General features: G+C 31.7%; 1 protein-coding gene across 2 annotated transcripts; it reads left to right on the forward strand.

Annotated features, from left to right (window-relative positions):
• The first annotated feature begins 927 nt into the window (after positions 1–927).
• On the forward strand, positions 928–17278 carry LOC128995433 (uncharacterized). 2 transcript variants are annotated; one of them, XM_054420450.1, is made up of 8 exons: positions 928–1006; positions 8890–9080; positions 10433–10626; positions 11439–11616; positions 13961–14090; positions 15238–15410; positions 16371–16391; positions 16835–17278. In XM_054420450.1, exons 2-8 carry the CDS (start codon positions 9023–9025, stop codon positions 16924–16926), a joined length of 846 nt encoding a protein of 281 aa, XP_054276425.1. In that variant the 5' UTR covers positions 928–1006; positions 8890–9022; the 3' UTR covers positions 16927–17278. The 2 variants fall into 2 exon arrangements, with proteins under 2 accessions (XP_054276425.1, XP_054276426.1); XM_054420451.1 differs by having other exon boundaries at positions 16838–17278.
• Positions 17279–23807: the final 6529 nt, after the last annotated feature.

Here is a 23807-nt window from a genome sequence, read left to right on the forward strand (position 1 = left end):
ACTTTCCTAGGTTAATATGGTTGGGCGGGTACTTTGAACTCAGTAGTTTTATTGTTGCGTTTCCATAAACTTGCATTTAAACACAGCAAATCCAACGTAAAGAGCTGAAATACCAAGGTTGGTTTATTTGTTGTAAATTGTTCGGTTGTGGAATTACTTGAATAAGATTTTTGGCAAATTAAGTAATTTCATACAACATTTTTGACTTGTAAAAAAACATTATTATCTTCTTGTAGCAGTAAACCTAAGAACTCATTCAACGTTATGTTGCTTAAATAGAACATACATTTGTCTTATTACGGAAAACATTTCCGTAAAAATCTATGTAGGTAAACATAAATACGCATAGTCTGCAAGGTTGCTACGGTGGATTTATTAAAAGATTGCATGGACAAAAATTTTAAAAGCTGTAAACTTAACGCTAATTTTTAATGGTAATTCAATAGCTATTCAAAAACTAACTAAAACGTAGAGGAAGAATATGATAATATACTTTTATTATTCATAAAGTTTGGTTTAATTTGGTTGTTGTATCAGTATTAACATCAGTGTTTGCCGAACAAGCCCTACCGTTACAAGGGTATGTCCAATGTCGTATCTACATCTCTATTGGTTTACCGGGGTATAATCAACACAGACACACAATGGGGATTGAGAATTAACAGTAATCAAACTAGGTCCAAGTACAAACTGGCAGAGACGTGTCGTTAGTAGGATCAGTTGTGTATTGAGGTCACGTGATAACCGACAGATGAATAGCATTGAGCGCAATCAAACTTTGAAAGAGCTGCCGTTGTCCAGGTGGTGCGATAATACAGTTACAATCAATTTCTAACAACCACCTGTAGAACGCGCGCATGTCACCGGCCGGTGGGTGGTGGGGGTGGTAGGCCGGTGGTGGGGGAACGCTACACCCTCAGTCAGTGGCGTGCGGGCGACAGTCAGTGCATCGCAGGCGTTCTGCCCGGAGTGTAAACCACATGTAGGAATACCGAGAGCTAGAAATGTAAGTAGACGATAGTGATATACAAGACAACTGATGAAGTTTGAAGAATAGTCTTGATTAGATAGATACTACTCATTTATCTAATGCTAATAGATCGAGTTCAAGACTGTATACCATATATCGGATGTTTTTTTTTTAACCTAAACATATAATATTTTAGATACTTATACAAGATTTCCAAAAAAGTACTATCTGGTAAACAGAAGTTTTTTTTTATTTGGTATAGGTGTCATTATACGCCTGTGACATTTTAATTCTTTTTTTTACCTTTCCAAACCTTGGTCACGATACTAGATAGCATGTTCAATTCATACCACAATTATTACACTTATGGGCATCAGGATCCAGTTGAGGTCTCGCTCGGAACCGAACCAGCGATCTTCAGATTTAAAGGCCAGCACTAAAAATATTCAGCAAATCCAGATATATTGTTTAGTTTGGTTAGGGAGTGAGAATGTACCAATTGATGTAGCTGTTAAACTCATAAAATTTTGCTTATTGGCGTAATTATGAATATTCATTATTTTTATTTTGGTTTGGCAAGCTGAGAATGCATTTGAAATACAATCCGTACAATATCACGTCCACAAAATAAGAGGGTTCATTGGCATTTTCACAATAGAGACGTTTAAAAATTGGATGAGTTATTAAACTGTAAAACGAAATGTGGAAAGTGTATGAATCAGTGTGTTTTTATTCGAATTTAATTTAGGTTAAACCCCTAATGCAAGAGTAGTGTCATAGTTTAAACTACCCAAATATTCTAAATTTAAAGCTTCGAACCAGCAATAATATCGCATTAAGTTAGCATCCTAAGAACTCTAGCATAACTTAAAGTTACATAAGGCAAGTGGTCCTATTATTTTTCTATATCTATATCATCTTTTTCTTATCATATTTCAAGAAAAAAATATTAAGCATTTTTTTGAGTCAGAACGATTTGTTGTCAATATCATGAAAGCACCTAAAATATCTAATACGCTTAATTGAGACACGTGTAGGGTGACCAAATAAATATATTTTACAGTGCAAACTAGTTTCATAAGTCTTTAATGTATAAAATAAAATATGCACTTCAAAACATATCTTACAATATACATACGAAGAAGGAGAAGAAACTAATTAGGGTAACAATTTCTACAAAGAAACAGTCAAAAGGAGCAATTCCAGCGTTTCTGCTCTTATCTCGTACAGATGGTGGTGTTCAAGAGATGCTATGGAAATTGAACTTTCCCCTCCCACTCCCTACCATTTCACCAACGACATTGTTATCAAAAATCTGCATGATTATAACCGCTGGCGTCTTTTGTTGCGGATTGGTTCTTTGTGCTTTCTACTGGAAGAAAACTTATATTCAGTTAAATACCCAGGACTATTTTCTGCATCAGTACAGCAGTTGATTTTTCATTTTGAGGTTCATGTTTACTATAATTATGTACAAAAGGTTTTGTAGAATTAGGCTGTTAAGTAACATTTATGTTGTACAATGGTCTTCAAATTGAATGTTGTTATCAATAAATAATATAATGTTCTCTTCAGTCATACACAAAGCATAATGAGGCTTCAGAATTGGTAAGATAAACATGACTTACTCAATTGGATTAAAAAAATTATAAGTGTGCAAACTTCTTAAAAGACAATATTTACTACGGAAAATCAACGAAAAAAATTACCAAAGCAAAGTTATATGTTTATGAATTTGTAAAAGACATTGTTATTGTTGCAGTGCTTTAAGCATAGTGCTGGTTGAGTAATTGATTCAAACTTAAGCAATAAACGGTTTTGATTTGTTATTGGAGATAGCTGGGCTTGCTAATATTGATTTTTTTTACTCAGTGCACATTTAATGTCCAATGATGATATTATCAATAACACTACTTATACTTATTAATCAAGCTTCCGTTATTTTTTTGCTGTACCGTTATACAAATATTTCATTCGTAAAAAGCTTACATTAATTTAAAATATAATTACACAATACATTTAGATCTTTTTAAAAGACGATCAGTACTAACAACGGGCCATGTACAAGATTAGTTAGGAAAGTTGTTTCTTGTACAGTTTGCAATTGTTTAAAACTTTTAGTATCTTGTCATGTAAAAGTTTAGCGAAGTTAAATGCTATATGTCATTATGATCAATTCAAGAATAATGGCAACGAAAATACTTATTGATTAATGTTATCTTCGAGTATACATGTAATTATAAAACAATGAAAGATATACTATCTGTGCTATTAATTAACAAAAGGGTTGTAAAATCGAAATAAATATACCGTATTATTTTATAAAAGTACTGATAGAAAACTAAATTATTGCATTGGGCATCTTTTAACTTCGCGTGCGCATATTTTTCTTAATACTTATAAATTTTCATAAGAGTAATCAGGATCAACCGAAAAAAAACCCTGAACTGAATCAAAGTTTGTTAATTGTGGTAATTTAAAAATTAACATAGGAACTTTACAATTTAATAATAGTTAACGTTAAACTAACATATTATAATTCAATATCACTCGAAAGATAAACTAGGGGCTGGACTATTCTGTTAAACAAAAAAAAAACGTAAAAAAGTGCCAATGTGACTTTGATAAACACAAATAAGTAATAGTTTTGCGAGTGAGTTTGCAAGTTAAAACGTGCAACGTTGCACGTTCGTTGCACTGAACACACAAATCTGAAACGCTATTGTTGTGTTATTGTTTTATGTCTCCAAAATAATAGTTGCAGCACATGGTGCAACTCTGTTTATAATTTAGGGTCGGATTGTGGCAAATGCTTATGCTTTTAGTCTCTTAAGAAAAGAACCATACTATTAAATTTTTATTTTTATACTAAATAAAAAGCGTGGTGTTTGGGCAAGCGACGTAGAATGTGTCTAGAGAAATCTCAACACATTGATTGAAATATGTTAATAATGTAAAAATACATTTGAAATTTAGCTTGTGCTTTCAACACAATTTGTAGAATTTAGCTTGTTCTACGAACCACATACGTTGTTGAATAGTAGCCAATGGCTGGAACCAAAGTGGCTCTATTTCGTATTATAGAGTAGATAAATATTAAATGTTATGTATATTGTAAGACTAAAACACAGATTTTTATTGTATGAACCCCGATTCAAATTAGAATACGTAATTAATGAAATGTTCGTAAATTAAAAACCTAATTGCCTGTGAATCAATACGGATAATACGTCCTAGAAACCTAATTGGAAAATTGATAATTTGTTTCGTCCATAGAACTGATAATTGTTCTGTTTATACTAACCGATTGTAGTTACGATTACGACAATCACTAATTACTATTACAATAATCACCAATAGATAAGCGGTTTATTTGAAACAGTGATTGAATATGTATTTGTAATGAACAAAGCAAGTAAAATATTTGCAACATGTTATTGTATTATAGAGAATACGGTTGCAAAAGTCAAATGATCGCAGCTAAACGAATCCCACTGGAGTGTTCAAGTTGAAAAAGTAACCAGGTCAACTGAGGAAATTAACTGTTGTTCCCTGAGCAATAAATGGCTACGACAGTGCTCCTGTATTGTTCGTTTTATTATTTGCAATCAAAAATATCACACCTGTTATACAAAATGCAGTATACCTGTAACTAGGGGACAACTAGAATCGTTGTACAACCATCCTGGACAAGGACTTTCATTATGTGCACATCTGGCTGGTTAATTAGTTTAACCGTTTCGCTGTGTAATTTAAACGAATTACCATTCCAATATTCTCTTAGCAGAGGTCTGTAAACGGTAATGCTACTTTTATACCTTTCTCTTCTGTTTAACATGATTAAAATGTTGCATAACTCAACGTTGCCTTAACATATGAAGACGTATAAGCAATGTAATATAATAATAATACATAAAAGTATTGTTAAAGGCTTGAAAATGTTTTAGGCATAAATCGATAGTATCCTGAACTAATTCGTTTATATGAAAAACTAAAAAAGTTGTTATATGTATATTTACATGTCTACCTTTATTAATTTTTATCGTAGGTTAGGCAGCAAGAGACTCCAATTAACTCAAATATTTTGCTCCGGCACGTGTGTATATTCATTCCCTAGCAAATTAAAGTAGTTTTAATTCATTGAACATGAACAAATAAACAAGTAATGCGTACCCGAAACATAAATATAGAGAATGTTGGATAATCAAAGTCTTTAATACCATTTATTGTGATTTATCCTGAAAGATATTTTATGAAACGCCATGTTTCGTATTGGCGATGCAATGTATTCTCTGTGAAATAGCAGAAGCCATTCACAAGCGATTTGGAGGCAGTAATTCACCCGCAATGTTGATATCGCCACCCTGCTGGCAGAGGTTTCCCTGATAAACCATTCCAACACACTGACCACATGTCGGCCTCTCTTTGTCATATCCGTTCGATTTTATTTCGCATTTTACATTCAAATGTCATCTGCTACAAAACACCGCACAGCACTCCAGCCTTAAATTTACTGAACGTCAATGGAATACAATTACTAAAGCGTTTTACCGGATGGATCTTATACTCTAGTTTTCAGTGGTAAAAATAAAGTTATACAGAAATTTGTTGTATGCATCTGTCAATAGTAAAACTAGTCAAAAAGTGGTGATTTTAGTAAAATGCATATACATTGTGAGTGTACATGTAAACATTTTACGTAGTTTTCAATCGTAATCAAAAGTCAAAGTTGTTTATAAGAATTGGATATTGATCTACAAGAAGCAGTTTTCAATTTATTTCTATGGTTGATAAACAAAAACAGTTTAATGCATTTGTTTGAATTCTCACCATTGATATTATTCACATTTTATATTTTTATTAATTTCAGTAGATCACAGACAATTTACTGCTCACTTGATGTGTATTGATCGACACTTGTTCGATTTCTCTTTCCAAGCAGTGTTGGAAATTAAGTGGTTTCAAATCGTATCACTTTTAAATTTTCATAAACCATCTATACAATTGTAATAGACGAACCGCAAAATGGTAAGATACAACAACGTGCTATTACTTACAAAATGTATAGTGACCACGCAAGGAAGATAATAATCAGGGGAGGCCCAGCAACATTAAAATTAATTTCTAAACGAGATAATAAGAAAACTGCAAGATTGGCAATGCAAAAGATCCCCTCCTCCATTTAAAGTTTTAACAAGGTTTGATTAATTTTCAAAATATTCTATAGCAAATGTAACCATTTAGGGAAATTAATTTTGCATCCTCTATTATACGATTAGTTAGCTATCCGACCAAACATTAACAATACGGTATTATAATCTCATTAGTTTGTGTACAAAGGTGTAAATAGGTATACATAGGCATAAATCCTGAGTTAACCTAAATAAATAGTTATCAATTCTGCGTTTTTGCATTGATTATATTATTAATGTTTACCATTTGTTAACTCTTCGCCAACTACAAATGATCAATTTTATCCCATAGGAACCACGTAACGTATTCAGTAATGGTACACTTTGTTAAACTACAAAAATAAACATGCAATATAAATTTACAAAAGGTTGAGGTTCAGTGAATTCCCAGAACTAATCTTTAATAATGTAATTACACAGAAGAGAGAGTTCTTGGTAAACAGGAGAAGTTAAGATAATAACCTTAATTAATTAGACAAACTGCAATCTCTAGAGAGGGACAAACAAATACTTACTACCGTCTCTTGAGGAATGTTCTCTCTAAAACACTTGTTTGAGAGGAGGAAGTGTTCCGCTGGTTTGGTTTTACTCTTTTATTAAACAATGTTTACAGTTTAGTACATCTGAAAACTTTACTTATCGAATGACTTTTTGTAAAGATATATTCCTAAATAGAGACAGTTCTTCACCCTTACTATTCCTTAGGTCCCACCTTCTAAATAATCTTTACTAGATTGCATTTCTTACTTAGTAGTTGATCTACCCTTTAAACTACTATAACAACTTTAGTGGTAATTTTAAATGTGAATATAGCTAATATATTAAATAGTATTAGGGTTATAGTGGTTTATGATTTAACCCAATGATAAGGTAATACATCTTTCCAAACTTGAAGTGTACTAAAAGAGCTTAAACTGAATAGAATGCATAGTATAATTTATGTTAACCAGGGAACTAAACCATGCTCACTTTATTATAGTATAAAAGTGCACGTTTTGGTTTAAATGATAATTTCCACAGGACTTGACTAAAAGGAGATATTTAATGGGCCACAGAAAAAGCTTAAATCTAAAACCAAATAAAAAGAATAATGAAAAGAAGAGTATCAGTGCAAACCAGAGGTATCCTCAACACAATATGACATGGTGGTCATTTGAATATGCATCGAAAATACATTTACCTGGGTTCTCTCTGAGGCTGGTGAAAAAGTAAAATGATCACCATCATATTTATATTGGTCATATCAAATTGATCATATTGGGTTGAGATACAGCAGTTTAGTTTTCTCTAACTTTCTTTCAAAAAATTTCATACTGTAAAATTTGCACTTTTAGGAAATAAATAGGTTTGCAGTATTGAATCTTTCTTAAAAAAAAAACCCTTTGAAATGTCGAGGGGGTATCCATCATACCTTCGATAACCCCATAATAGCAAAGGACTATTTCTAATAATCAATAAAAACCTCAATGATCTGACTCATAGTTGATTGACTTGAAATTGAGAAATTTTCATATGTTCAATGTATAACATACATGTTTAACGTATGTATATCCACATGATAAACAAGTATAATAGTTTTCTGATATGAAATGTTATTATCAAAACATCTCATAGTCATAATTAATGGAACTAAACAACTATTGATTCAAATTGGCAAATTTAGAGCAGATATGGTCCATTCACCATAATTTCATTGATCCATAAAACACAATATTTCATCAATAACTGGAGATCAAATACGTATTTACGAAACAACAAATCGGAGGGCACAGTCCGTGCGTGAATGTTATTTTCCAATTATAAAGGGAATGAAACATTGCTAAAACAGCAAACGCCAGATAATCGTTAAACTGCAGATTATTGTGATATTGTGCCAGATAGATTACTAAGTCAACGAATTGATAATTTTCCATTAACTGCGTTAATAGAAAACCAGTACATCAGTTTGACCAATTGATTTAGGATTGCTATCAATGAAAAGTAAATAGTATGGCATTCACGTTTCTTTTTTTATTTGGAATTAAAGTTAGTATGTAAATAAAGGTTTTAAAATTGTAAAACTCTAAAACTGACTAGCGTTAATTGTTTTATTTCACATAATACAGTTTATGTATACATTTTTAGGTTTCATTATTTTCTTTCGATATAAAAAGGTTGGCTATATTTACACAATACCAGGGTTAGGTTTCGACTGTTAAGTGAAATGCTGATTATTTACATATCACATTTTAGTTTTAATCATCCCTTTTAAATATTATGCAACACATATTTCAATTACGTCAAACAATATTTTTATTCTTTATTGAATTAAAATTAAAAACCTAAAAATCTATTATAATAAACTCCCTGGTTTTTTCTATATCACAATTTGCAGAGAAACACTTAGAGACTCTTTAAGCTCTTTGACTTCTGCATCTTTTTGTTGTTGTAACTTACTGTTACTTCACTTACATATTATGCTTTATTGTGGTAGATATTTGAACTGTTTCTTTGTTAGCTTCAGTCTTTATGAAAAAATACGTTAACGTAATAATTTTGAAAAACAGTTCTATAAAAATATTTCGCTATCCCAAATTACTAAACGGCCTACTATATAACTGGAAAAAGTTAATCTCTCTTTTTAAAATAGCTAGGCTCAGCTTTCACACTTAACCTATTCAATTTCTCAATTCCTCAAAAATAGATTTCTTTTTTTTCCACAACAATATACTGATTTTTGGTTCACAGGGTATGGTTACAAGAGAAGAACAACTCAAAGCAACATCGTGACGTCACGAGTACGTATCTTCAGCATGCTGTGAGGCAGCCATCTACGTCACAACTACGTCGACCCTTCATTGGCCAGTGATGCTTCGAGACCATGTGTGCCAATTTGCTACTGCACCTAGCAATTGTCATAGCACTCTGCATTTATTGTGGTCAGTAGCGAATTGTTTAAATGTAAATTGTTTAAATTTTTAAAAATATTTCTAGAAGTAAATTTTGTTCATAATTGTCAATCGTCATACCTGTCAATGAGTCTCCATCTTAAGAATTCTCATCATTTTTTAATAGCATTTAATGATAAATTATTTAGCACTATTCTACCCTCTAATGATACACGAGTAACAATTCTGTCCAACAAAAGTTGTCTCAATGCAGATAAGGTTACTTTGTGACATGTAAGATAATATGCATGTTAAACTTGATAAGATTGTTCTATAGCACCTTAGGGGGCGAGACTATCAGATTTCTACCCAGTAGTTTGCATCGCTTTAGAGACGTTCTCTGAACAATGTTAGAGAAACATATTACAACTCAAACATAAATTTACAAGAATGTTACAACTATTTAATTAGCCTGATATTAATTATTTGTATTTATGATTGTAAGTACCACAGCAATTAAAAATACGTTTTCACATCAAATGCTTTGCACATATGTAAGTGTGTATAAAATATGTAAATTAATTATTACTTTAAATAGGAAACTATTTTCTCTAAGAGAAAAAAAGCGAATGAATAGCATGACGTATCATTATAAAAACAACTGGCTTTAGGATGTTCATAGAACAGTTTTTTTAAATTACCATACGATTTTACTTTTACTTCTATTCATTCATCTTATACTTATTTTAGAACTCTGTTCTTTTTAAACACGTTTTACTCGTGTTTTATTTTCGCACAAGTCTGCAACGCTTAAAGACTTTATTATATTTCTACAACTAAGTAACTATCTTCGAATAGTTTTTAAGTGATATTTAATCTGTCTGACTCATAGTTTTTTTTTCTTTTGATCCGTGGTCAAAATTAATTGCCATTGTAAGTATATTTATATATACCTATTATGATGTTCAAATTATACGCTTAAATATTAAAAGAGTGTTGGAGGACTTTTGCTACAAATTAATTACGCATTTGATCAAACAGTCTCCCTTACGTACGAAATTCATTACTATATTTGCAATTACTGATGGGGATCTCAGGACTTTAAAATGTTATATTAATTTTCAGATACAGTCTCACTGAACAAAGCAGTACATTTTTTGCTTTTCAAGGAATGATAAATGGTCGATACAAAAATTTTCTCTTCAATACACAATGAAATCAAAGAATTTGATCAACCGTCCCAGAAAAAAAATTAAACAAAAAAAATGCCTTTTAATACTTTTTAATTAAAAGGTAAGATATGTAATTTACTGAAACTCCTTTTTTCATTGTTTGTAAACGTCCTTACACGCTGGAACTTTTTAAATATTTGCTTATTGATCATATACAACCCATTTTTGCAGAGATTGAAGGTGTCCAGATCACAGGCCTGTTTGTTCCCCACGAGGTTCAGAATGGCAGCGACCACGTGTTGTTGGACTGCGAGTACTCTCTTCGACCTGAGGAGTTACAACCAACGTCAGGGCTGGTCGTCAAGTGGTTCTATAACAACAGTCCGGCACCTGTGTACCAGTGGATCCCTGGCAACAAGCCCCAGGTACCATAGAATAATAGTTTTAACAACACGGATTGATAACAGGCGTACACGTGATTGTAGTTGTTGTACGATATTTATCACTCATCCACTGGATGTTCTATTTATTAAGATGCTAATGGGTGGAAATCTAGTAGAAAATGATTTCAACTATAACACATTTCAGGCAATGAAACTCACTTAAAACCATATTCGTCCATAGTTTAAAAAATTTCAGTAATCAACCAAGTCCGAGTGAGTTATGCTGCAACAACGTGCATGTAATTACTGATCGTATAGAGTAAAATGTAAACGCTGGAAATGCTGGTTAGAAATCCTTACTTACTCGCACTCCTGTGGCCATTGAAAACCTAGGCCTTATTTGTTCTCTCCAACCATGTGCCACCAGGATCCTCTGTCTTCTATTTCGAATTAGAAATAATCATTGGATCTAGAAATAATTGAAAAAATGTGTAAAACTATATATTTTAAGAATTTGTTTGGTGAGCGAAAAGCATTACATAGAGTTTGAGGGATAAGAATGTCACTATGTAGATAAGATTGTTTTGTTATGCAATTTTTTCACTGGAAGACAAGCTATGTAATGTTTTCATATACTGGTACCCTCTTGTGACTATGTAATGGAATGCAAACGTAATGAGTTTCCTCAAGAAAATTCATTGAACTAAATTCTTTGAATTATGGCTTGGGGTTAGACTACAACGTCAAAGATGACACAACTCTTCTAGCTTGTTACTTGGTTATTCTTGTTCTACGGTACCGGTCATTCAGGATGTACATGAGGTGATGTTTCTACTATTCTGTTCGTCCTGCAGGACCTCGGTGTCCTCAAGGGCCGCCTCAACCTGGAGCACCGAGCCTCACAGCACAACGGCACGGCCCACCGCGCCCTCTACATCCTTCAGCCTACCACGGACCTGTCCGGGGAGTACAAGTGTGCAGTGTCCACCTTCCACGAGGAGGACTTCATGATCAAACGCATGCTTGTATACGGTAGGCATCTTTATAAATACATTTAGAGTAATCAAAAAGGTTCTCGGTTCAATATTGAGAAATGCCATAGTAACTAATTGTTAAAAACTGAATTAAGCTATCCTTGATCAATGATATTCAAATAAATGACTATGGGCTGGGAGCCAAAATGATCTAAGTCCTAATAAAACTGCCATCTCATTCATTCAAAATTCATCAATAATTTAAATTGCCTTAAAGCTGTGCTTTAAAAGGTGTAGGCGTCTTATAAATCTTATCTTATCGAAAAAACACAAGACCTATGTTACAAATCTTACATAACCTCAACGTGGTAGTCTCGTGTTTAGAACTCCATCTGACCCTCGAAGGATATAATAATAACAGGTAATAAAAGCCAAAACCCAGATACTATCCTGTAAGGACGTGTCAGAGCAGACAGAATATTTGTATGTACACTATGTATCAAACCACCCAGGGGGTCAATTAAATGCTTACTTGATACTTGATACTTGGAGAATTCCCACTGGTATCGCATCAGCGACGTGGTCGTCAGGTTTTTTTTTACATTTCTTGATAATAATTTAAATGGATGGATTCATTTCCCCTTCAGGGATATACATGGCTAAAAAACATTCACTTTCCCTTTCCACTTTAAAAGCATCCATTTCACATTTTCAGTGGACAATGTTTTCCATCATATATATCGTCTCATCTAAGTAAGAATAAAACATTTAGATTCATGAAAGCAAGAGTTTGCTGTTTTGCATGTTTTAAGTACAGCACATATTTCGACTGAGATGGCCCAACCACAATGTTAATGAAAGGTCAATGTGTGCGTCCCTTGTTAAAATATGCAAATGTAAATCAACCCTTCTTTTTAGGCACTCAAAATTATCATACATTGTGAAGGACTCCATTTCTGCTTTACATATTATAGTATAAAAATCATTAGAATAGGGCTTTTACAATAAATTAACGATATCATCTATATTTAAAGCAACAACTAAAAAAGCCAACTAAAGTGGTTGGCAAACTCTTATTTCTCTCTCTATTTCTTCACTTTTATTCAGGGACAAATTGTCTTGACAATGCAATAAAGAATCGGTTAATGAAAAAAAATAAGGACTGCAATTTTACATTTTGTAGAAATATTTTTAACATTCTATCACGAGGTTAAAAACAATATTGAGATGTTAATGTTTTCGTTTTTTTCACTGATTCATTGATATCTAGGAGCATTAATATTTTAAAATTTAGATTTAGATCTTTGGTAAATATAACGATTTTACATATTTGGAGTTGTTCAATGATTTAAATTTCGTCTCATGTATAACTGTACACTGTTTTCTCGTATGCTATACTTGCAGAATTAAGTGACTGTATTACCTAGGGCTTAGTAAAATACAGTTGCTTTCGTCAATAAAATCTTTCAATGCTTCCACATTGGTCTATAGAGGATTTTCTTTACAATAAGTGCTATACTCAACATTTCCATATAATAATTTTACTATAAATCATAAGTTTAATATCAGTAAAAAGATAGTCTTTATAGTATAGTGATATACATTTGTAATAATAGTTTAAACCCTACTATACTAAAGTAAATAGTTTTTTGTCGTAGAATTCTAATGAAATTTCAAAGGCAGATATTGATCTAGGTGAAAGCCAATGAGACCCGCCATCAGTCGGAGTGGCAGTGTCTGCTGACAGCTGTTGGACTGATTACCAACCACTCTTCTGATGACAGATCACAACTCAGTTACACAACTGGTTTTAACTAGATTTGCCTCCATCAAATTATGCCCTATCACTTACTCTTAAAGTAATTTATTCGTAAGCTTTTAACTTAGCATTTGAATAATTGGAGATGGTTTAGAAATAGTAGTACGAGATAGTAAAAAATACATTAGGTTTATGTTTTATTTTATTATTTTTCTTAACTGAAAAATCTAGGTGGGAGAATTTTGCTTTCCTTAGATCATTCTAATCCAGTACATTTTCAGATCTGTTTCAGAGTTCACAATATTATTATTTTTAAACACAGCTTAATTGAATGTATGGAAAAACACCAAAAAGAACTCAACCTAAATTGAGCAAGCCTTTATTTTACCTTCCTAGGGTATACCATCCTAGCTTTTAATGTTTTGCGTAAAAAAAAAACTCGCCTTTCGAGATGTATTGTTTTGGCTCCAATTCAATTGTAATTTATTTTAAGATACAGTATATTTTTACCTTTATCAAACAATGTGATGCTGCTCCATAAATAATGTATTATACGTTCCATTTACTCTGAGGTTCCATTAACTTTAAAATACTTTAAGCTAATACTAATCATGACTGCTAATTGTATAACTGAACCTTTTAGCGCCAGAAAGGAAGATAGAAGTTTTCCAGACCAAGACAGACCTCCAAGGAGTGAACGTTTCCTGCAGAGCCCTCGGAGTCTTCCCAGAGCCCAAGATGGTCCTTTACAAAGGCAACGACATCAAGAAAATGTAAGAAATATTTTGCTATAACATTTTTTTCCTACGGGTTTGGATTAATATTTAAAAGTCTTTAGTGAATCTCCTTACAATGGCTTGTTCAAGTTTAGTCAAATCATGATGACAAACTTTGAAAGAGTTTTTGAGGATGTAGCATGATAGTACACCTACTATGTAACTACCGATGATTACAAAAAATAGCGGCTTAAGCTGTCAACTGGCAATGTCAATTGATTGCAGCGTCTAAATTGCTCGTCCGTTAGTTTTAAGTGTCCATCGCCAATGTATGTGATCGAGTTTTGAGTAAAAATGGTGTTTTAATTTCCTGAAAGAAGATTGGTTGTGGTTAAAAGAAACCAAATGACTGACAATAAGGTTTGACCTTGCCTCCTTTTCACGCTTAGGTTTTTTGTTAAACAATGACATAGTAAAAATTATAAGAGCTACATTTCGTTATCATTAAACTAGGTTAAAGCTAATCAACGATTTTAAAAATAAACATGGATGGGATTTATTTTTTGCTTGCAGTTTTTTTGTAAAATGTAGACCTATTTTACCTATTTTTTGCTGCTTTTGCGTGGCCAATTTTAATATATTTTAACATTTCGTTCATGGAAAAAAGGAAAGTAAATAGTAGTGTAATGGTTTATTCTAAAGGATTAAGCCTCCATTATTTTACTTATGGGTTATTTTACTTAGTCTACATTTACATAGAAAACATTTATTTTATAATCTTTGTGTGCACACCTTTCATCAAAATGTCCTTTAAACTCAAAAACTGAAAAGTAAGGAAACCACCAAAACAAAGTTTAAATCAGGACCTTTATACCCTGATTGGTAGTTTTTTATGAATAAAACACTTTCTAAATATAGCTAATGAGCTCATTTATAATTTTCTCTTTTCTCTGTATACTTTGTGTAACACAATTAATTTCCTTAATATATTTAAGATTAACGTATATAAATCTGACATGTGTTTTTAGAACCTCTATAGTTTCTCTTTATTAAGTTAGTTAGTTCTTTATTAAGTATAACGCAGTAGTAGGGTATAAGGTGTTACATGAAACTGATACCGCTAATCTATATTTTAATGCTTCTAAAATTATATCGTAGCATTATCCAACACTTGATTGGTCCTTGTACCATACCTTTGTTCCAGGACACTGATGACGTCAGCAAGCCTAGAGTCGGTGTCACATGATGGAGTTTATGACGTCACCATTACAGGGTTTCTTCACGACGAGGAGCTCAACTCACCAGTCATTGTCGACTGTGAGCTCAGCATACCCGAGACCTCCTACACGCGGAGGAAGCTGATGCACTACTACCCAGGTCGGTATATGGGACAAGCAAAACATGATCTATGTGAAAAGAGTGGAACGTTTACATAGAAAATAAATTATGGGGATTTATATGTGTATGTGAATATGTTTTGTATAAATTCATAATTTAATTGATCAAATCTTATAACGCTCAAAGTATTTAATATATGTTTTTACATTATAAAGCTGCTGATATTTTTGGTTATTTGACTTAGTTGAGGTAACAAAAACTTTGAAAAGAATATCACCCTGGATAACCTTTTTGTATTTAAAAATACTTATATGCGATATGGCAAACATACACATTCAAGATTCACAAACGAATATTTTTACTGTTATAAATTATGTTATAAAATGTGTTTAATGAGAGCCCTCCTCATTTATAAATAAAATATTTATGAAAGAAAATTACATAGACTACTTGGTAATAGAGTCCTTAATCAATCGAGGTTTGAATTTATAAAATGTTATGAATGTAGCGTAATGCTCATTGAAGAATATTATATAGGATTTATACACATAAAAACACATCCAATATTGGTTATTACTATTAATAAACATTAGTTTGTTAATCTTAAATGTATTGTCGAGGCCATACTTGAAGCTAATAAGGTCGATCTCGATCGTAGGAAGAAACCAATATGGGAAGTCCTAGTAATAGCTGAAAAGGCCTATCCTGAAGTAATGTACTAAACATTTAACAGAACTAGAGACACTACAGGAAGGAAGTGTACTAGTGTCCTAGGAGAGAAGGATTTTTTACTCAGCAGTCCGTGGACATTACGCCCACAGGAGTCCGGCCCTACTGAGAGAATTTTGATCCTCTCAATGTGTGCGTAAACGCTTTTTAACCTCCTCCACCTAATGTCCAAAATGTTAAATGGTTCACTAGTTAAGAAAATGCTTGACCAATAATACACTTGCAATTTAATTATAAGTAATGCCACGATAACCTTATTTATTGTTTCAGGAAGAGCTCTTGCGTGGATAGGTAAGTAAAAATCCAGGTTTTACGATAACAATTTTTATAACATAGAAAACATTATTTATTGAACTTAAGATTTGTGGAAGTACGATTAATGACATTATGAAATATTTTAAAATAGATATTTAAATAATTTTATCCTAAGCCTGTCTTTTCCAAACAGGATACTATAATTTAGAATCCAATATTTACACAGATGGAAATCTCGGTGTTTCTGAAATAAAAACGATTATTTAAGATAATTATAAACAATATATATATTTACAAAATAAACATAATGAAAAGAAATTAATAAATAACAAACAAAGACTATTTCTTTTGGGACCAACACTAATTGACAGGTCAAACTCACTAGCAAATTCAATTCTTATCAAGAGCTATCTATCTGATGTATCAAATTATTTGTATTTTAACTCGATGTTATTGTTCACAATAATCTCTGTTTGCAGCAGATGACACCAGTGGTGCAGCACTTCTACGGGTGAACTACTCGGGAATCGCAATGTTGTTTGTTCTGTTGAATTGTTGTTTGAAATCATGATCAAACAGTGATTGGACTTTGTGAAGAACTATTTTTAATATTCATCTGTGCCATAGATCACATATCTAACCATATTTTGGAATATATTGTCTACCAAACATTGTACTCGTATATGTGCTAACAGTAGAGGTTCAACCAATCTTGGCTGAAATAATTAACTACGTAAAATTTAGAATTTCTTTAATTGGATAGGTGTCAATTATTCAATAAACATAACACATAACATTTAGAATCTCTCCACGTTTCAACCAAGATTGGTAAAAAGCTAACTTGTTTTGATCTAATTAACTAAGTTGTTTATCGTTGATTAAGCTTTGTCAAGAAAACTAAATAACATTTATCAGAGTTTATAATTACGTATTTAATATACTATTTTCTTGTGCTTTTTATCATTGTTTTATTACACCACCTTTCCTGGATTTCATATTTTCGTGAGAGATAAATCTTAAATTTCATAATGCAAATAAAAGAAATAAGACACAATAAGCTATTCAAATGGTCGTTGTTACCTTATATGCCTAGTTTTACCTTCTTAATTTTGAACTGTAAATATACAGAATTGCATATTTCCAGGTTTTATCATAAAAACGGTCGAGTACTATAGTTAAATATGATATAGAAAAAAGTTATGGCGTTCCTGGTGTAAATACGTAAAGTTTCTTCCCTTTCTCTGTTCAAAGTACTGAAGTGGGCACTCAGAATACTTCAGTTAAAGTCTATTAACAATCCCTAGCTATCTATCTAGCTTAGTGTTTATAATGCACTTGATTTAACTGAACACTAAGTCCAGTCAAACCTGCTTCACAATCCTTACACTATCAATTAATTCATTCAGTCCATGGCTTAAATAGTGTAAGTACGTCATAAGACATTCAAATATAAAGAAACTGTTCATATTTTTAATTACAACTATTTTGAACATATGTATATGATGTAATAAAACTAAATGTAACATGGTGAGATTGAACATTTTAAAATTACTTGTAGTCTGTGTGTTGTACATTTGTACAATGTGAATCACGCTAAACTTAAACCGTGATGGTTGGGACGTATTTGCTTTACAGTTTTATACAGATTTCGGATGATCCAAAAACTAATCACTGAATCTTTAAGGATAACAAACGCCAGGTTTACAATTTTGAATTATATTGATCGATATAGTTTAATAATCCTTCGTCGGCAAAAGACCAATTTAATTAGCAAACTTTTAACAAATAAAATATTTTATATATGTATGTCTTTGATGTTGAAGGATTAGTAAAAATTACTCAGTTTTAGCACATATTTAGCCCCAACCAACTGTGATCAAAAACCCCTTACAAGGACACCGAGAACAACAATAATTATGATAAAATATTTATGAAGCTTAAGAAATGAAAAAGAAATACAACAAAAATTAACTTGTACGCAAAGTCTGATTAAAAGGAGTTACAGCTAGTACGCCCAATCTAAAGACGTAGATTAATTAAATAGTTTTACTAATTTAGTTGTTTACAACCTACATGATCACTGGACCGGAATACATTGACATGCAATTAAAACAGACATCAGTTGTTGAAAACACCAGTTAGTCTGTAAATAACACTTCTAACTACTCTAAAAACCTAAATTAAAAACGAAATCAATATATGACTCGGTTTCATAGTATTAAGTCTTGAATAATAAATAATTTACCATACTCTCCAAAACAGATGAGGCATTTAAATAACAACCCGTAACATACAGGGTTAGGCAAAAGTATGGATACACACTGTTAACTTTTAAATGAGTTTGACAGAAAATTCAAACTCTGCACACATTGTTATAGCATAAAAATACACTTTTTGGTTGATGTTACAATTTTGACCGGTATCGCAAAATGGATAATTTTAGAGACAGTTTAAGATTTTAAATGTAAAACCCTATATGTGACAAATTTAAAGACCATTAAAAATAATAATAGCAGCGATACTTTAGGTGTCTATCTTAACCATGTACGACATGTTAATTTGAAAGGGCATTAAAATACATTTATATGGGTCATAGGCTGACAGAAAATTAAAATAACCACTAATTCATAATATAGAGTTGTGATGGAGACCTTTTAATTTCGTTAAAATGTTTCTTTCTTAAAGGCCTTTAAAACAAGGTGTCATTCGACGGGGCTTTACATTAAATAGTTGGTTGTTATTTACTGAAATAATATTGATAAATAATTATTACTGAAATAATATTGATAAATAATTAGTAATGAGGTTGATTTAACATTCAATTACTATTATTGTTACAATTGCTTCTGTGTATAATCATTATTACTTAATGTGCATGACCAATGAGCTTCAAGTCTCAATTGGTTATAATTGCATTATGTTCTCCATTCAAGCTAACTTCCGGGCGAACAGCGAACAAAATAACTATGTTTGGCAATTGCTTAGTATTGATAATTGTTTGATGAATGAAGTTTTTATTAGTTTTAGAGTTTCGTGAAGAACTATCATAGTAAATGAATAAACCAAATCAAAATTTGACCGACGAAGTGAAATTGTTGGCTATAAATAAACTGTAAAAAGCTTTTGCAAGATATGGCAAATATTTAGTTTGGGTAAACGCAAAAATGATTCAAATATAGAATTAATTAAAATATTTCGTATCTTTATTTCGATTTGTATGTTTAAAATAACGGACGTTTAACAACGTTTTCCTCAAATCGTTTAGCATAAATGAAATATACTAATATTTATTTTGCTGAATGAAATTCATTGCAATTACTTATAAAATCTCCATGAGAATAGCACTGCCACAAATTTGATCTGTCTAACATCCAAACTAAAATCGAAAATTCTTTTTCTTGCTTATCATAAGCACCACAGTATTTTCTCACGGTCACTTTTACGTGTGTATTTTAATTGTACACATTTATTACTAACTTTAAAGTATAGGTAAAACCCTCCTAGTAATTTGTATAAAGGCTTGTTGTAAAAGAACCTTTGAAAGTTTAACTTACTATTTTTGAATTGCTAACTGTTAGGACAAATGTCACTATTCCTTCAGTAAAATGGTGGCAAGGCACGATCCAAAGTAATTTCGATATTAGATCACTGATATTGATATTGCACTACCCTGCTCACTCCGCTCCTACATTCTAAAATATTCCACACGCACTGAAGAAAATTATTTATTTTAAGATTGATAAGACCCAGATAGATAAATCTAACATATAAACATCTATGGGTATGCCACAAACTAATTAAGAATCTTTAAATAATTTCAATTTCAACGTGCAATATAAATTAAGTCCATAATAACAGCACGACTTAATAACTTAATTTGTTTTTTTCTTTGACATGTATGCACATCTCAAAATTATGGGAACTTTGGAACTACCGGTTGAGTTTTAGGAGAGTTTCAAAATTAAAATTGGGCCCATCGATCCATGGTAGTTGGCCTAAATGTGAAAAGTCTCAGGTCAATAGTACCTACATTATAGTTTTCCCCTGATTGACCAATGACCATTAGTCGGGTTGGGTAGCAGGAAAACATTTCAGTTCTGGCGGGGAGGCTGCAATTTTAGGTGGTTATATATACAAGTTTCTGAACCTAAAACCACCCAGACCCCAATTTTTAAGGACCTTGGTCGTCCGTAATGACGTCATCGAGATGACGGCCGTAAGAGGATGCTGGGTCGCCATGAATTGGCTATAATGACCGAATGCCTGAACCGATTTTTTATGAAATTTGGCACACAAGTGCTTTAATATTATTATCTCGGCTTAGGTTGTCAATGGTCGAGTTTGATCAAGTCGTTTCAAAATGGCGGCCGTTAAAAACTAAAATTGAAAAAAAAATCTTTCAGTTCTTTGTGTTCTCAACTCCCTCCAGAGATCTGCAGCAACCTATTCACTTTCCTTGTAATCAAAGTTTGCACTACAGTCTCTGCATTTCATGAAATAGGCAAAATACCCCCATTACAGCAAACCTGCAGATTAAGTAAGTTTCCATTTCCCTGATATGATTTTCAATTAAATCAATTTCATTAACTTTAGGTTTCATGAGTACCTATGTTTGCTGCTACAAGGAGATTATTAAAGGGAGTTTTTATTAATATATTAATATATTAATAGCTTAGTTTAAAATAAATAAATTTGCCATGATTCATTAAAATACTGTATACTGAAATACTAAATACTGTATGTTGCCATAAGCAAGCAACCTACAACAGTTTATGCACTCTCCGTAATAATAACATACGAGCTTTTAAACTTACAATGTGCTGAATTTTCCCCGTAACCAATAACCTTAAAAAAACACTTCAAGTCACTAAATTATTTGTTTGATTAAGATCTTTAAAATAGTTTAGGGAAAAATTAGGGAATTGCATGTTTTGAGGGTCAAACATGAGGGTCAAACCATTGACTATATATACCTATATAGTCAATGGTTATACCTAAATGAGAGAGTATCAAAAAGAAAATTGTATTCTTATTTTTTCTGTTAGTACGACTATTTTTAATTAAATATTAAACTTTAATCCTTAAAAACATTTTTTTACTGGTAAGACGTGTCACTATTTTGAAGAATTGTTAGTGGATAAAAGACTAAATATCTTGCATTCACTACAGTAAAACTTCCGATATGTGGTTCGTTACTTGTGGAATGTTAACGAAATTTAAGTACTAAGAATCGAATATCCATTTTTATTTTTTTAGTCTTATATTTAATTAACTTCTTCGGGAATCTTAGTTGCGAATCATATCGAAAAATCAGCACATTTTATTATTCTAGCTGATTCTCATACAGTATTAAGCCATATCATGATGGATTTACAAAATTAAAGCTGCAAAAACATTGGTGTAAAACGATTCTGCAACCACCACTATGTAACAGATTAGAAATTACCATTTTAATTGAAAAATAACGTTGCCGTCCAGTTATTGAATTGCCAATATAGGATTAGGAATTTATGCAACTTAACGTTTACAAACATAGTCCGTTGTTGAATATCATCCATGAAGTCGATATGAAAGCAAGCGAATCAGATTTTTAAATTCCATTAAACATTTTATGATAGTATTTGTTATCACTAACCGGATAAACTAGTAGGCCTACTGTATAAGTGTAACCTTTTTAGTAGTAGTGAAATATCCTGGTAAAAGTGATTACACTGTAACAATAAGGATGAAATCCTTTACTTCAGTCATCATCAGACCCAATAGGCGAATCAGTCTGTAACCAAAATGTTGTTGTAATGAAAAAATACTAGACCAATAGAATCTAGGTTTTACTTTACTTAAAAGACTACTTAAATGTACCTGGGGAGTTTAATATTAAATTTAGCCACATCCACCGAGGGTCCTAAGAATGACTTGATCGTTTCATAGTTTAAATAAGCAGTAAATATGATTCATTTCAAACATTGTTTTAGATTACCATAGTATGAATATAGATTCAATCTTTTATAGAAAATTGTTAAATGATCTATCTGACAAAAGAGCATTCGTCTTCTACAGTCCTACTTTATAACGCGATAATGACACAAATAAATTTATTTGTAGGCTAACATAAAAATAAAATGAAATAATGTTTTTTAACACATACTTTTTGTCTAAAATTTCAATGATAACAACATTATTAATATTATTACTATCTATTACCCAAAATAACTTTAATGAAATGCACTGCTAATTGTTTGGATTGCAAAAGTATATTTAAGTGAATTTCAATCCAGTGTTCTAAAAGAAGCTGAATATGATGAAAAGAGTTCAATATGAACACATTTATAGTTCAACAATAAATTATATCCAGAGAGTGCATATCGATCCTTTTGAAAACAATAAACACGAAACCATTTCTCGTATGGCCTTGGAGCGGATTTACTTTAGTTGCTCTTCCACACAAACAGTCTACTTGCAACCCAAATGACTTATTGCATTATTATCACTATGTATGTACTATAATTTTGTACTTTAATTTATGTATACAACATTAATTTTAAATGAATAAGGTTTTCACTAGTACACCAACTACACAAATCCTATTTTTTGTATAGGCTACTGATGTACTTAGACTGATTTTTGTACAGAAATAAAATATATGGCTATGTAAAAACACAAGTTTTAAATTAATAAATTTTTAAATTAAGTTTTCAGTTTAAAATAATAGTAAATTTACAATTTAGAATACTTAATGGATACATTCTTAATTATGTTTATTTACATTTTAGTCGTGGTTTAATAAACCAAAAAACAATAAGTAGAGGACAGCCTACATTTTTTATGTGCATCGTGACTTGGTTATTCTAAGGCGCGTCTTGGCACAAACAAGCTCACAAACATTGATGGTAGTCCCAGATTGGAAATTTAGCCCCTTTAATAATATTACCATAAACTAGCACAAGGCTAAGAATAACGCAGAAGGAAAGTAAAAATGTGATTAATGTAGCTTTTATTCACAGCATCCATATTCCACCCCAATTATACATTACAACTGACACTTTCACCCTATTTAAAAAACCACACGCGTTTGGACTGCTTTGCCTAAAAGTTTTCAAGTTCTTCCTCTTTTAAAATGCCATCGGCGTAGGAAACAAGAAAAATTACGAACGCAACGGATGACCTGCATGCTAGGCGTATTTAAAACTGCCCAATTAGATTTTCACAAAGATATTGATTTAAACATGTTTGATTAATTCACAATTTAAGAAAACATTAGATTTACCGAGTACTTAGTTTTGCTAATACATGGACGATAATAAGGTTTCGGCGTGTTTTAGTTAAGTGTTTATGGCCTAGAATAAAATCAATTATCTTGTGAAGCTGCATTATAATATTTCCAGACTGACAAATCTTTATTTTTTCTCCTTAAGAATAACGTGGGAAATAATTAAACTAGTAAATTATTGTTTT

Source organism: Macrosteles quadrilineatus, unplaced genomic scaffold (genome assembly GCF_028750875.1).
Source record: "Macrosteles quadrilineatus isolate MER2022 unplaced genomic scaffold, UCM_ALF_1.0 Scaffold_5__1_contigs__length_97177068, whole genome shotgun sequence".
Lineage (NCBI taxonomy): Eukaryota > Metazoa > Arthropoda > Insecta > Hemiptera > Cicadellidae > Macrosteles > Macrosteles quadrilineatus.

Bases quoted from the DNA above. Each gene is read 5' to 3' on its own strand.
- LOC128995433 (XM_054420450.1), top strand. From the start codon at position 9,023: ATGTGTGCCAATTTGCTACTGCACCTAGCAATTGTCATAGCACTCTGC. The intron at 9,081-10,432 runs GTCAGTAGCGAA...CCATTTTTGCAG, and splicing joins AGCACTCTGCATTTATTGTG to AGATTGAAGGTGTCCAGATC. The intron at 10,627-11,438 runs GTACCATAGAAT...TTCGTCCTGCAG, and splicing joins TCCCTGGCAACAAGCCCCAG to GACCTCGGTGTCCTCAAGGG.